The 14964-nt window shown below is 37.2% G+C and overlaps 1 protein-coding gene across 1 annotated transcript; it reads left to right on the plus strand.

Annotated features, from left to right (window-relative positions):
- The first annotated feature begins 1353 nt into the window (after positions 1-1353).
- LOC127179114 (zinc finger BED domain-containing protein 4) lies at positions 1354-6603 on the plus strand. The gene is made up of 2 exons (XM_051132410.1): positions 1354-5656; positions 5873-6603. The coding sequence occupies exons 1-2, from the start codon at positions 4272-4274 to the stop codon at positions 6375-6377; spliced, it is 1890 nt and encodes a 629-aa protein (XP_050988367.1). The 5' UTR covers positions 1354-4271; the 3' UTR covers positions 6378-6603.
- Positions 6604-14964: the final 8361 nt, after the last annotated feature.

Consider the following 14964-nt stretch of genomic DNA (forward strand, 5'->3'; position numbering starts at 1 on the left):
CACAAATCTCTAAGGTGCAACAAATTCTGTCTGTGTGTATAAAAGCAGTAATGCTTAATAAACATTAATATAACAGTTTAACTATTTAATTTCTGTGTTTGTGAGTGTTTTCTCCATCATGGATGTGTTTTAGTGTGTGTTTAGCCATATATTTTGCATTGGACTACATCTTAAATCCTCACAACCTTAAAGGCCTTATTTGCTCGAACCCCGGTAATTGCTGCTTGCAGCTATATTTATTATTATAATTGTTGTTGTTGTTGTTGTTGTTGTTGTTATTATCAAGGAAAATTAATGCGCTGGCTTCTACACCTTCCACTTTGGAGCAAAAATCTGACTTTAAACTGGAAAGAAATAAAGATTTGACATTTATTGTGATAATTAATGATATCGACTGATATCGCCCATCCCTAATATAGGGTATGATTTTATTGCAAAATTAAACTAATTAACATGAAATTAATGTTAATTGCAAATCCATGTTTCGCTGCCTGGAGTCCATTTGTTTCTGTGAATTGCAGCGATATCTGTAATTATTAATAAAAAAAGGTCATCTTCAGTGTTGTTTTATGGCTATCTAATGAACTGTGACAGCGGATAACTTTTCAGAGGTAAATGTCACGCTAGGTAACATACCGTTCACAATCCGTTTTATTGGCATCTTTCCGAGGTTGAAACACTGATCGAACGATTACATTAGACGTGATACATATGGGTAAGCCATACAGTATCTTTCAACATACCTTGATGTACATTCATGTGTATTTTGCGCTATAACTTAACTGGAAGAGAGTTGCTCTCCGTCCTGCTATTTAAACTGAGATGCAATAGCGATCTATCACGTCACATTTAAAAGCGTCAAAACGGCATTCATTGTTTGTATTTCGTACTTGAATGTACAGGATTTGAAAGCTGAGACTTTGTTATCAGAAGTAAGAAAGCAAAGAGGTCTTTGTGATTATTAGTTGCAAGGCATGCTACAAATGTATAGTGGAAAGAAAAACTGCAGAGCTGGCAATGCTGGCTAGAACTAGGAGTGATTAATATGGTCAAATAGAGCCTGCTTTAATGTCACTATTTTTAACTGCTAATGCCTTATTGTCACCATAATTTTGACAGCACTACATTCAACAAAGATTTTCTTCACTCAAAGTATGAGTTTTCTGAAAGTTTTATGAGACTTCATGAAATTAAACTTCCATTTTAATGGATTATATGCAGTAATAAAGACCATTTAAACAAGAGCTTCACGGTTCTGGATAAATTGAGAATCCCAGTTGTTTTTAATCAGTTGGAGATCATGATTCTCTCACGATTCTGGAGAAAAAAGATTCGGAAACTAAACAAGATAGCGTAATTTACTAGTGTTTCTGACAAACTGTTCATTGCTTAAGTCTTTTAAAAACATATTCATTTAAACAAAACAAAAAAAAAAAAAAACATTTAATGAAGGAATCAGTGTCTCACTTCAATAAGACTTGTTTGACTATTGAAATCTCCAAAATTAATGATACAGTGACATCCTTTTTTTAAACGGGCAGTTGTTGCCACCTCCTGGCGGAAAAGGATAAGCGTTACTATACATTCAAGTGTTAAGATACTTTCGTTTTGATTGTTGCTGTAGACAATTGTGTTGTAGACAAGCTATACACTTTTATCCCAATACTTCCATTATTTAAATGTCTGTAACACAGAAATAATGATTAATGTGGTTGAAAAGACTGTTTGTGGTGTTCTTTCTGCGTTCACATTTACCCCAACCCTCTGATTCATTAACATGGGCAGCGACAAAACGTGTTTCTCACGCTCCACTCAGACTCGCGATTTGAACAGTCCTAATAGACATAGCTAAATCGTTGTCATTCAGGAATAAGATTGCGTGGGTGTTTGAATCGAGATCTCGATATTTTAAGGATTAATCGTGCAGCTCTAATGTAAACACTGCAAAATATTTTGCGAGGATATCGTCATGAGATCTTGTGAGATGCGATTGGTTTCGCAAGATACCTCGGATCTCGTGAGATCTCGTGCTACGAGATCTCGTCATATCCCTATAAAATGTACGTTTATTTGCAACAGTTAGGCTAACAACAATAAAAAAACATTTATGACATTACAACAGCGACATTGGCTGACGGACACCGTACTGCATTGTTATGGGAAAATGCCAGCTGAAGATAATGAAGAAATTATGTCGCTCCCTTTGCCAAGTGCATTCCAAACGTCTACATAATGGCACATTATGCTCACTCCAAAGTCTAAACTCCCAGGGCTCTGCCCTTCCAAGGAAATAGGGCAAAGGGATGATCAGTCGGTACAAATACACATACTGTTGCACCCCTAGTAGTTTAGCTTTGCTTTTGTACAATTGTGATCAAAAGCTTACATAAACCATGCAGAATCTGCAAAATAGTAATAATTTTATCAAAAAATGTGGTATCATTAAAAAAAAAAAATCTGCAGGATTGAGACCTTACAGTAAAGTGGAATAGATGCATAATTTTTTTAGGGATGCATCGAAATGAAAATTCTTAGCCGAAACCGAACAAAATGAAACACTGGGCCGAAGGCTGATTACAGAACATGGTTTTTCGTGTATTTTTCCCCATGTATTTTACCAATTAAATGGCCGAAATGTGCTTTTTACAGTTTTGTCTTGCTTTTTAAAGCACAATTACTAAACAACAATTTAAAAATGTTTACTTAACACATTAACATTTTTAACATTCTAGTAGACATTATAGCTTACCAACAAAGCACAATTTAACTTAAAATTAATAAGTTAGTAAAATAAACTGTTATGGGGTCTGAGGGTGTTTTGGCACCCTGGAGAAGTTTTGAAAGGTTTTGCTTTTTTCAGTATCTTAAAAACATATTAATGGCTAAAGTCTGATTACATTGTAATCAGCACAAATTGGGCTACAATAATATGCAAGCAACATTAATGTACATGTTTGTGTTTTTGAGAAAACAATGTTTATGCGTGGTTAGTGAAAAACTAAAATCTTTAAGTCAGTGAAATAAGGCCATGTAACACATACAGAACTTTACTTCAAGAATTTTGAGAACTGGATGTGGTAGTCTCGAGTTTTTTCTACAAAATGTGAAAATCATCTCGTTCACTCGTTTACAGAAAATATATTGATTTAAATTTAAGACATGTTTTGTGATTGAAAAGGAATATGCGAGGGAGTGACAACGGCCATGAATATTTAGTGATTCACACCTGAGAAACAAAAGGCCCTCCCCTAAAGGCCCATCAGTGAGGCTGTGACTGTCAAGTAGAAACAATGAGAGATTCAGAGAATGGAGTTTTAGACTATTTGTATTTTATTTACAACACAGTATCATCAATAAATGCATAATGAAGGTCAAAAGCACATTATTGACTACACTGATCTAAATATAGAGACATGAACAGACTTTGTTTCATTCCTGAAAACTGTTTTCTGGATTCTGTTCAACAAGTGAAATAAGTAAATTATACCTCATATTTAAGTGATTGCTGCTTCTTTCCATGGATTTAAGAAACAAAACTCCTCATCAGTAGTCCAGGAAATTGTTTTACAATAAAATCAGTGTAGTTGAACATCTGATGTTGGTACAGCACTCTTCATGTGGCATTCATGTAGCATTCATCTGTGGTGCAGGTAAAAGAAAGACTTACTCCTTCGGTGGATCTCGCCATGCGTTGCATCGCGCTCTTCCTCTGAGGGAAATATAAATCTTACTCCTCACAGCGTGTCGTCTTCCAGTAACAAGATGCAAGTAGCCGAGATAAACAATGGAGACAAGTCTCGCTGCTTTGTTTACGTTGATGTGGGCGGTACGCCGCTTGCGCCTCCACGTGGCTGACTATAATAACAAAAGTGTTCGTAGCTCGTGGGCGTGATCAAATTAAAAATAATTAGGTCTGACGAGAAAGACTGGACATGGGGTTGGTTTCATAAAGATTACTTTAACACATGATATTTGTTTTCGATAAGGCTTACTTCATTTAAAATTAGACATATTAGGCTTTCTATAGATGTATCTCTCATGTCTCTGTTGAGTATTCGCTAGGGGTGCACCGATCCGATATTAGGATCGGATATCGGCCGCGATATTGAAAAAATAGCTGGATCGGGGATCGGAAAAATTAACAGATCCACGGGCCGATCCAGTTTTTTTCCTCTTTTTTTTTTTTTTTTTCTTCCTCCGTCGCAGCCAGTGACTTATAAATATAGGTCGCAGCGTCGCAGCAGCTCTTACGTCATCAGCACGTGTGTCGCATGCTGGAATGCAGTTGGAGCATAAGCAACATGGAGCGAGCCAAAGAGTCGGCTGTGTGGAGATACTTCATGCTTGCCGCGCCAACATGTTCGACGGCTGTTTGCAATGTCTGCAAAGGAAATGTTTTGAGGGGTGGTGGTAAAACTGCAACATTCAATACAACCAATTTAATCAAGCACCTCCAAAAGCACCATGCTAAGGAGCACGCCAAATTCCTGCAGCTCAACAAAACCAAAGGAAAAGGAGACAATACAGCGGCCACAGCCCAGCAACTGACTTTGGCAGATGCACTTCAACGGCGTGAAAAGTTTCCGACGGAAAGCTTGAAAGCTTTGGGAATAACACAGAAAGTTTTAGAGTTCATTGTTTTAGATGCTCAACCAATGTCATTTGTTGAAGATGAGGGCTTCCGTCGCCTACTGGAATACTTGGAGCCAAGGTACTCTCTTCCATCACGCAAGTATTTTTCCGAGACCGCACTGCCAGAACTGTACAAAAAAGTGTGCGAACACATCTCAAAAGAGATTAAAGATGTAAAGTCAATGAGCTTCACTACAGATATATGGAGCTCTGCTGTGTGTCCAATGTCGCTTTTAAGTTTAACTGTCCATTGGTTGGACGTGAGCTGTACACGGCGCGGTGCAATGCTTCAGGCTAAAAACTTCCATGGTTCACACACCAGCGATACCATTTCGGCTGCAATTAAGGAGATGCTTGACCAATGGCACATTCCTTTGAATAAAGTGCACCTCATACTCAGGGACAACGCAAGTAATATTAAAAAGGCCATGGACAACATGGGCGTGCGGAGCTTAGGCTGCTTTGCTCACACATTGCAGCTTGTTGTCAACGAGGGACTACTGTCACAGCGGAGTGTGAGCGATGCCATTGCAATCGGTAGACAAATTGTGGGGCATTTTAAGCATTCTCCACTTGCATATTCACGACTGCAAGATATCCAGCTCCAGATGCAAATGCAACCTAAACGCCTGCAACAAGACGTCAAAACAAGGTGGAATAGCACGTACTTGATGATACAGAGTCTTCTGGAGCAAAAGCGAGTACTCGGAGCTTACATTGCTGACAATGACCTGCCCAGTACACTGACCGCCAACCAGTGGGCTTTGCTAGAAAAAACGAGCATTGTTCTAGCACCATTTGAAGAGCTAACAAGGAAAGTAAGCTCAGCGACTGCCTCCACCGCCGACGTCATTCCAGCTGTCACCGTCCTCAAACGCATCCTGGCTAAAGAAGGCGATGCAGATACTGGCATCAAAACAATGAAAAAAACCCTTCTTGAAGCTGTCAACAGACGCTTCGACAGTGTGGAGGATGAACCCCTATATGCACTTGCCACCCTGCTGGACCCGAGATATAAAGACAGGTAAGATTGTAAACTGACTAATTAATTACATTAGGTCTTTAATAGATTTTTTTTTCTCTCCACAGTAACACTACTACTGTACCGTATTTTCCGCACTAAGGCGCATTTAAAAGCCTTTAATTTTCTCAAAAAACGCCTTATAATACTTTTATCAGCCTCACGTTGTAGTGTCAAGTTTTCACCTTTAGCCTAACCTATGTTTTATTTCTGTTTCAGATACTTTACAAGTGCACAATCTGCAATGAGTGCAAAAGATGCACTGACAGGGGAACTAGAGGAACTAGAGGACTTGAGGAGCAGCACAGCTGGAGCATCAGAGGCTGCAGAGCCACAAGAAAAGGCCCCTCGGGTGGAAGCAGCAGCAGCAGCACCAAGTAAGAGCAGCTTTATGCAAGAGTTTGACCAAATTGTGGAGGAGTGTGAAGATCCCAGTGCAGCAAGCAGCTCGAGTCCTGCAGTCCAACTGCATGGATATCTTGCAGAGAAAACCATTGCTACCTCAGACAACCCATACCAGTACTGGGGAGTCAACAAATACCGATTACCTTGTCTTGCTGCCACTGCCACAAAATATCTCTGTGCCCCCTGCACTAGTGTAGAAAGCGAGAGAGTGTTCAGCACAGTTTTCAACATTGTGGATGAAAAGAGAAACAGGCTTACAGCAGAGAGAACAGAAATGCTTGTCTTCATGAGAAAGAATTTGCCATTGCTGATTAAGTGAGCATTCACAGGTAATGAGTGGTGTAACACTGCACTACATGTTTACAATGTTAAGTTATTATTTGTATGTGTGACCAAGTTGTTGTTTGACCAAATTTTATTAGTTTATTCTCAGGTTCAACTGCTGTTTTATTTTGAATTCAGGCAGGACTTTGCACGTAAAATGTTTACAATGTTTGGTAACTTGTTTATTTACAATTGTATGTGTGACCAATACACTATTTTGTTTCTACTGCTACATTTTATTTATTTTAATTTATTTTAAGTTTAAAGTTTGATTACATTCTATGTTCTTTAAATAACAAATAAATAAGTATTTAATACATTACATCTGTTTTGTCTTTGTTTAGTTAGGAAAGTTTGGTGCCTTTAGTTTCTTCTACATGGTGGAAGGAAGGTATAAGGTGGAAGGTATGCAGTTTATTATTAATTCAACAATGGTATCGGATCGGTATCGGGTATCGACAGATATACAAAGCCCAGGCATTGGTATCGGTATCGGGACTGAAAACGTCGGATCGGTGCATCCCTAGTATTCGCTGAGTTTTAGTTCATTTTAGTGACGCATTTCTTAATGACGATCACCGAGAACAACGCAGCAGACTACATACCCTGTTTGTTTGCTTTATTTCACAAAACCACAGAGTGTTGTTATTATGAGTGTACACAAATAAAAGTAGATTCCTTACAGATTCGATTGATGTATTGCTCTTATCTGTACGATCAAAAATGACGGAGTAATTGAAGTTCTTTTTGGCGTTATCAGAAAAACTGCCACAAACCGTGCCAGCGCGTTTTTTGTATGTGTATATATAGACACACACACTACCGTTCAAAAGTTTGGGGTCAGTAAGACTTGTAATAGTCTTTAAAGAAGTCTCTTATGCTCATCAAGGCTGCATTTATTTGATTAAAAATATAGAAAAAAACAGTAATATTGCAAAATGTTTTTACAATATAAAATGTTTTTTATTTTAACATACTTTAAAATAGAATTTATTCCTGTGACGAAAAGCTGAATTTTTATCAGCTGTTACTCCAGTCTTAAGTGTCACATGATCCTTCAGAAATCATTCTAATATGCGGTTTTATTATTAGAATGATCAATGTTGGATAATATCAACAGTTGTGCTGCCAAATATTTTTTGGAACCTGTGAACCTGTTTTTTTTTTTTTTTCAGGATTCTTTAATGAATAACAAGTTTAAAAAGTACAGTGTTTATTCAAAATATAAATATTTTATAACAATGTAAATTATTTATTATTAACTTTTAATAAACTTTTAATTATTAACTTAATACATCCTTGGTGAATAAAAGTATTAATTTCTTTAAAAAAAAAAAAAAAAAAAAAAAAGAAACAATAAAAATGTACTGACCCCAAACTTTTGAACGGTTGTGTGTGTGTGTATATATATGCATATACAGGTGCTGGTCATATAATTAGAATATCTTAAAGTTGATTTGTTTCACTAATTCCATTCAAGAAGTGAAACTTGTATAATGTGTACATTCATTCCACACAGACTGATATATTTCAAGTGTTTATTTCTTTTAATTTTGATGATTATAACTGACAACTAATGAAAACCCCAAATTCAGTATCTCAGAAAATTAGAATACTGTGAAAAGCTTCAGTACTGAAGACACCTGGTGCCACACTCTAATCAGCTAATTAACTGAAAACACCTGCAAAGGCCTTTAAATGGTCTCTCAGTCTAGTTCTGTAGGCTACGCAATCATGGGGAAGACTGCTGATTTGACAGTTGTCCAAAGACGACCATTGGCACCTTGCACAAGGAGGGCAAGACACAAAAGGTCATTGCAAAAGAGGCTGGCTGTTCACAGAGCTCTGTATCCAAGCACATTAATAGAGAGGCAAAGGGAAGGAAAAGATTGGTAGAAAAAAGTGTACAAGCAATAGGGATAACCGCACCCTGGAGAGAACTGTGAAACAAAACCCATTCAAAAATGTGGGGGAGATTCACAAAGAGTGGACTGCAGCTGGAGTCAGTGCTTCAAGAACCACTACGCACAGACGTATGCAAGACATGGGTTTCAGCTGTCGCATTCCTTGTGTCAAGCCACTCTTGAACAACAGACAGTGTCAGAAGCGTCTCGCCTGGGCTAAAGACAAAAAGGACTGGACTGCTGTGGTCCAAAGTTATGTTCTCTGACGAAAGTAAATTTTGCATTTCCTTTGGAAATCAAGGTCCCAGAGTCTGGAGGAAGAGAGGAGAGGCACAGAATCCACGTTGCTTGAGGTCCAGTGTAAAGTTTCCACAGTCAGTGATGGTTTGGGGTGCCATGTCATCTGCTGGTGTTGGTCCACTGTGTTTTCTGAGGTCCAAGGTCAACGCAGCTGTATACCAGGACGTTTTAGAGCACTTCATGCTTCCTGCTGCTGACCAACTTTATGAAGATGCAGATTTAATTTTCCAACAGGACTTGGCACCTGCACACAGTGCCAAAGCTACCAGTACCTGGTTTAAGGACCATGGTATCCCTGTTCTTAATTGGCCAGCAAACTCGCCTGACCTTAACCCCATAGAAAATCTATGGGGTATTGTGAAGAGGAAGATGTGATATGCCAGACCCAACAATGCAGAAGAACTGAAGGCCACTATCAGAGCAACCTGGGCTCTCATAACATCTGAGCAGTGCCACAGACTGATCGACTCCATGCCACGCCGCATTGCTGCAGTAATTCAGGCAAAAGGAGCCCCAACTGAGTATTGAGTGCTGTACATGCTCATACTTTTCATGTTCATACTTTTCAGTTGGCCAAGATTTCTAAAAAAATCCTTTCTTTGTATTGGTCTTAAGTAATATTCTAATTTTCTGAGATACTGAATTTGGGTTTTTTATTAGTTGTCAGTTATAATCATCAAAATTAAAAGAAATAAACACTTGAAATATATCAGTCTGTGTGGAATGAATGTGTACATTATACAAGTTATATTTATTTTACTAATATTTATTTATTTATTTATTTATTTATTTATTTATTTAAAGTTAATCCATTGTGCATTAAATGAACTGAATAGTCAACTCTACTATTTTAGGTTATGTTTTAGTCATCAGAAAGTAATTAATGAGGAATTACAAGAGGTAGCGGTTAGGGGTGTTTCGATTGATCAGCTACAATCATTATTGGCCGATAATCCCTTGGGGAAGTTTGATTGGCGGTCTCTAAAAAGGCAGATCTCATAAACTGATCTAAAGCTGATTACACGCCTGCCGTGAGAGGTTTGGTACGACATGCAGCGGCATGCTCAGGCGCTTTTCCGCGTGGGTAAAACGATTATAATGCTGACGGTAAGGTACAATTCATATTTCTTCATTAAATAACTTATAAAGTAATTTGAAAACCTTATTTGAGCTAGTGTTGTCACGATACTGGAATTTCTGACTTCGATACCTTGAAAAATATCGATATTTGATACCAGTTTCGATACCACGGAGAAAAAAAACTAAGGTTTAATTAAGGGGGTAAATTTATTTATTTTTTTTTATTTAAAGATGAATATAACAAATCTAGAACATGACAATGAGGTGTATTTTACATGAACAAAATTGTCTTGAGGTACTACACTGCTACAGCCCTGTTCAGCTTCTTAGCTTCATTTGAGTTTGCTTCATACTTTCTTTGCTGTTCAAATACAGCTGGTAGTGTAGGTTGTGAGCACGTTGTTTTTGTTGCAGGTCAAGTTTCATCTTCTTTCTGGTGCTACAAGAGAAGGCCAAACTTTAATAAACCTTTTTTTTTTTTTTTTTTTTTTTTTTTTTTTTTTAAATGAACTGAACTATCTAACTAATCTTAGAACTTAAGCTAATGGTAATAGATATTTGTTAGCATTAATTAACATGAATAAACAATGAAAAATACTTCCAAAACATTTATTAATCTTAGTTAAAAGTTAATTTAAACTAACTTTTACTAATACATGAACTAATTAAAATCCCAAGTTCTATCTGTTAATATTTTTTCATTGGACCAGAGCTAACATGATCTGTTGTATTTTTTTTACCTACTGTTATCAAAGATTAAAATATACTGTAACAAATGCATTGCTCATTGTTCATAAATGCTGGTTAATACATAAAAATTATTTGATGAACAGATTTTAATGCCGGATTCACATATAATCACCGATCCACACATGCAAACATGCCTGCATCACACTCGAAAACAGTTGCTCAGTTGCTCACTGGATCGACATAAAGACAAATTGCAGAATTTAAGTAATAATTTCTTGAATAAAGTTAAATAAGCACAAGTTAATTTACATTTGACCACAGTTAAAGTATTTACTTGTCTTGTATTTACAGTCAGATTATATTAACTTTAAGAATTACGGTGAAAAAAACGAGACAACACTCATATCAGCAACAATACTAGGCCTTCTTGGTTAATGATTCAGTAATGTTAAAATGAGAATAGTTACCAACCTCTTGAAACCTCTCGTGCCTGTCTTTCAGGTGCTTTGCTACATTAGAGGTGTTAGCGCTAGCGCCTTGTGTCCTTCGGCTTTCCATGTTCATTTGCTTCATATCCAAAATATTTCCAGATAGCACTCCTGCTGTGTTCTTTATCAACCAAAGCCCGTCGCGGGGGCGCCGCACTCGCCATCTTTCTATTCACTTCACTTATGTTATTTATTCAGAGCGAATGAGACGAGACAGGCACTGCGGTCACGTGTGGTGTTTGTCAGTGCATCTTTGGAGAGAAGTAAAAGTGACCGCTCGGCTAGTATCGGCATATCGATACTTCGGGAAATTAGTATTGGTACTGTTCAGTTATTTCAGTATCGATATTTTGGACAACACTAATGTGAGCCGTAATTTCACAAAAAGTGCGAGTGAATGACAGCGCACTCTCTCTCTTTCTCTCTCGAAAGTGCGCAAATGGCTTCCAATCACAACATCGCGTCTGACAATAAGCAAGCAGCACAGTTGACACAGGAATTGTTACTTGCACAATAGAATCAGTGTCGCATCATCGCTAAAGTTTGTAAAATGTTCAAAATATCGGTCACATATCGGTCGACCCCCTACATCATACAGTACCCCTACATAACCATCTGGTGTGGCCTCAGCATTACGCATTATACCGAGCTGAGAGGAAAAGAAAATGGCGTCTAGTCTTTTCTGAAGATGTTAGGCTCCTTTCAGAGATGCCTTAAATTTAGCTTGACCGCTAATGGATGTTACCAATAATGGTAACTAGGTTGGGCTGCACTAGCCGATAACGGATTAATCAACTGATAGTTTTTAAAATGGATACTGAATAAAAAAAAAAGTATTGAACCATGAAAATGTACCCTAATTTTGAAATGGAATAAAAATATAAATATTATTACTAATTACACATTGATTAATAATGTTAGTTCTAGGGACTTGCGAGATTAGTCAATTGCTGCTGCTGGTGGTCGACAATGGAAATACTAGTTGACAATTTTGTCATTTAATATTGTGAATTTAATCATTTTAATGTTACGTTTCAAAAGTAATACATTATTCTGAAAAGTGGATATCTGGAGCAGCAAAGAAATTTATTTCATTTTACCTCTGACCTTGCACACATGCGTTTTCTTTGTCACTTGGTGCGGGCTCAGAGAAATCTTCACTAGTGAAGATGAGCTTATTTACTGATTTAAAGGGGGAAACATTATGAATAACATCTGAGAAAATGCACTCCGACAGAGCTGAAGTGGCCGGAACACAAAGGAGGTGTACGGCTGCTCACTCAATTTACGGTGCTTCCACACAGCTGAGGTCTTGGGCATTTTTGTCTTCTCTTCCAGATTAACTGAATCATGATGTTTATGACGTTCACTCATGGGTGATTCAAATTCAAGCACCAATGAGAACAGTTTTAAGGGGGAAGCCAGGTGTTCGAAAAAAATAACAAATAAATAAAAGAATATTTGAATCTCAAAATTGAAAATCGAATGCCTGCCCACCGAACGAATATTCAAATAATCGAATATTTTGATCCAGCCCTACTGTTATTATTTTATCAGTTTTATTGTTAGTTAGAAACACTGAATGAGCAAAAAGCACTACCGCCAGTCCTAAGTTCATTTAAAATGACTACATACATGGTTATCAAGTTTTAATTCTAATTAAGCTGTACCATTTTACAAACATGTAATTGGCGATTCAGTTGCCGAGGTGTCTGTAGAGTGTTGAATTATTTGACCATTTGATTCATAGTTTAAGTATTTCAAATGGATTGCATATTTTGACTGTCTTCTGAGGGTTTCTTAGCCTAATTTAAGAAAGGCCAGCGTGAAAGATGCTCGGGACAGTTGACGAATCTGTTACTGGCCCGATCGGGCCACTGCTGCATCGTCACGAAAGTTTATCATTTGCATGTGTTTTAAAGCCTTGTTCATTTAAAATTTCAAGCGATCACCGAGAGATGCGTCTCTGACGGCAGATAGTCTACAAAAGTATGTCAAAAATACCCTCTTGACGAGTAACTTTGTAGCTTAAACAATGATTAATCTATTTTTAATATATACAGTGGAGTACAGATGCACCAATTGGCCGGACATATATATGTTGTGGGTGTGGAAATATTACGAGCTCTTTAAACATCCGTTAACAGAGGCCAGAGATGCTGAAGACGAACGCAAAGAGGAAGAAATTCTGTAGCAGCATGGGCGTCAGAACCATTTTATGTGGGTGGGACAGGACTTTTGAAGACCAATGATATTGGACCCACCCACTTTTACCGTCTCTAATTAAGCGAATACATGAGGAATGCTCTAGTAAATTAAACTCGATTTAGCTACAGCTTTTCCACGCTACTACTTTCGCAAATCCATTCCACTTGACCGCTAATGGATGTTACCAATAATGGTAACTAGGTTGGGCTGCACTAGCCGATAACGGTTTAATCAACTGATAGTTTTTAAAATGGATACTGAATTAAAAAAAAAAAAAAAAAAAAAAAAAAAAGTATTGAACCATGAAAATGTACCCTAATTTTTAAATGGAATAAAAAAATAAATATTATTACTAATTACCAATTGATTAATAATGTTAGTTCTAGGGACTTGCGAGATTAGTCAATTGCTGCTGCTGGTGGTCGACAATGGAAATACTAGTTGACAATTTTGTCATTTAATATTGTGAATTTTTATTATTTTAATGTTACGTTTCAAAAGTAATACATTATTTTGAAAAGTGGATATCTGGAGCAACAAAGAAATTTATTTCATTTTACCTCTGACCTTGCACACATGCATTTTCTTTGTCGCTTGGTGCTGGCTCAGAGAAATCTTCATTTAGTGAAGATGAGCTTATTTACTGATTTAAAGGGGGAAACATTATGAATAACATCTGAGAAAATACATGAGGAATGCCCTAGTAAATTAAACTCAATTTAGCTACAGCTTTTCCACGCTACTTCTTTGGCAAATCCATTCCACTTGGCCCATATAAATTAACTTCCGTTTTTTTCACTAGTTACTCACGCCTGCTTCACTCATTCCTTTATTTTTATCTTAATTTGAAAACAAATGCCTTTCCGTTGTGATATGAGATGTGAAAAGGGAAACGAACGATTTCGGCAAAAGGCGGACGCTAACTTGGGTCTCTTGTGGCAAAAACAATATGCTATGCGCATTATCATTTACGTCACTGGAAATGTCGTTTAACTGCCGTCTTTTGTAAGGTTGTTACACTAGCAGGCAGAGGTAATGTAGCCCCTGCCAACATGGCAGCCTGTTTGCACTTTGTGCAAAGAAAAAAACACTCCATTAATTAAAAGGCAGCAGACTACAGTAAATGGAGTAGTGTGTTTTTCTTTGGGGATGGGAGAGGCAGACGTTGTCATATGAGACGCAGAGGCCGAAAATCACCACGAGCCTCACGTGTGCTTCAGTTTTTGTGTAGTAAACAAAACCATGTTTCCGCCATTAATACACACTGAGCCAAGCGGAACATGCAGGATTCATATCTAAACCCCGTTTTTGCGTTTTAATATTCACAGAAATTAGTCCATATCGCGATTCGATTCAAAGTGACAGACCCAATTTTGATTTATTCATCCAAAAACGGACAAATTCCGTGGCATTCCGAATGAGATGAGGCCTCTCCCACCAGCAGTGATATCATGCATGAAAATTTATTGTGCGCCTGAGTCTGTCCCTCAATTTACATAACTGATTTATCAGTAATGAATCTGGTGAATTATCATTGCATTGATTGGTTTGTTAGGATAGGACAATATTTGGTCAAGATACAACTATTTGAAAATCTGGAATCTGAGGGTGCAAAAAAATCAAAATATTGAAAAAATTGCCTTTAAAGTTGTCCAAATAAAGTTCTTAACCATATATGTTACTAATCAAAAATTAAGCCAAACATTTTGATTTAGGCTACCCGTATTTTAGCCTACATTATTTCTGAATGTAATTATTAGATGCCAGTCATGCCGCGTATGTTTTCCTCTCAAAACGCAATTTTATACAAGTAGTTTTAACTATGCTGCAAACATTTTAAATATATTAAAAAATACTTTTATGTCTTTTAAAGCATTGAAAATTTCTTCTTTTGTGTAAAACTTTAACCAAA

The sequence above is a fragment of the Labeo rohita genome, chromosome 16 (assembly GCF_022985175.1).
Source record: "Labeo rohita strain BAU-BD-2019 chromosome 16, IGBB_LRoh.1.0, whole genome shotgun sequence".
Lineage (NCBI taxonomy): Eukaryota > Metazoa > Chordata > Actinopteri > Cypriniformes > Cyprinidae > Labeo > Labeo rohita.

Coding starts and splice junctions, on each gene's coding strand:
- LOC127179114 (XM_051132410.1), top strand. CDS start 4,272: ATGCTGGAATGCAGTTGGAGCATAAGCAACATGGAGCGAGCCAAAGAG. Junction 5,657..5,872: donor GACCCGAGATATAAAGACAG/GTAAGATTGTAA, acceptor TTTCTGTTTCAG/ATACTTTACAAGTGCACAAT.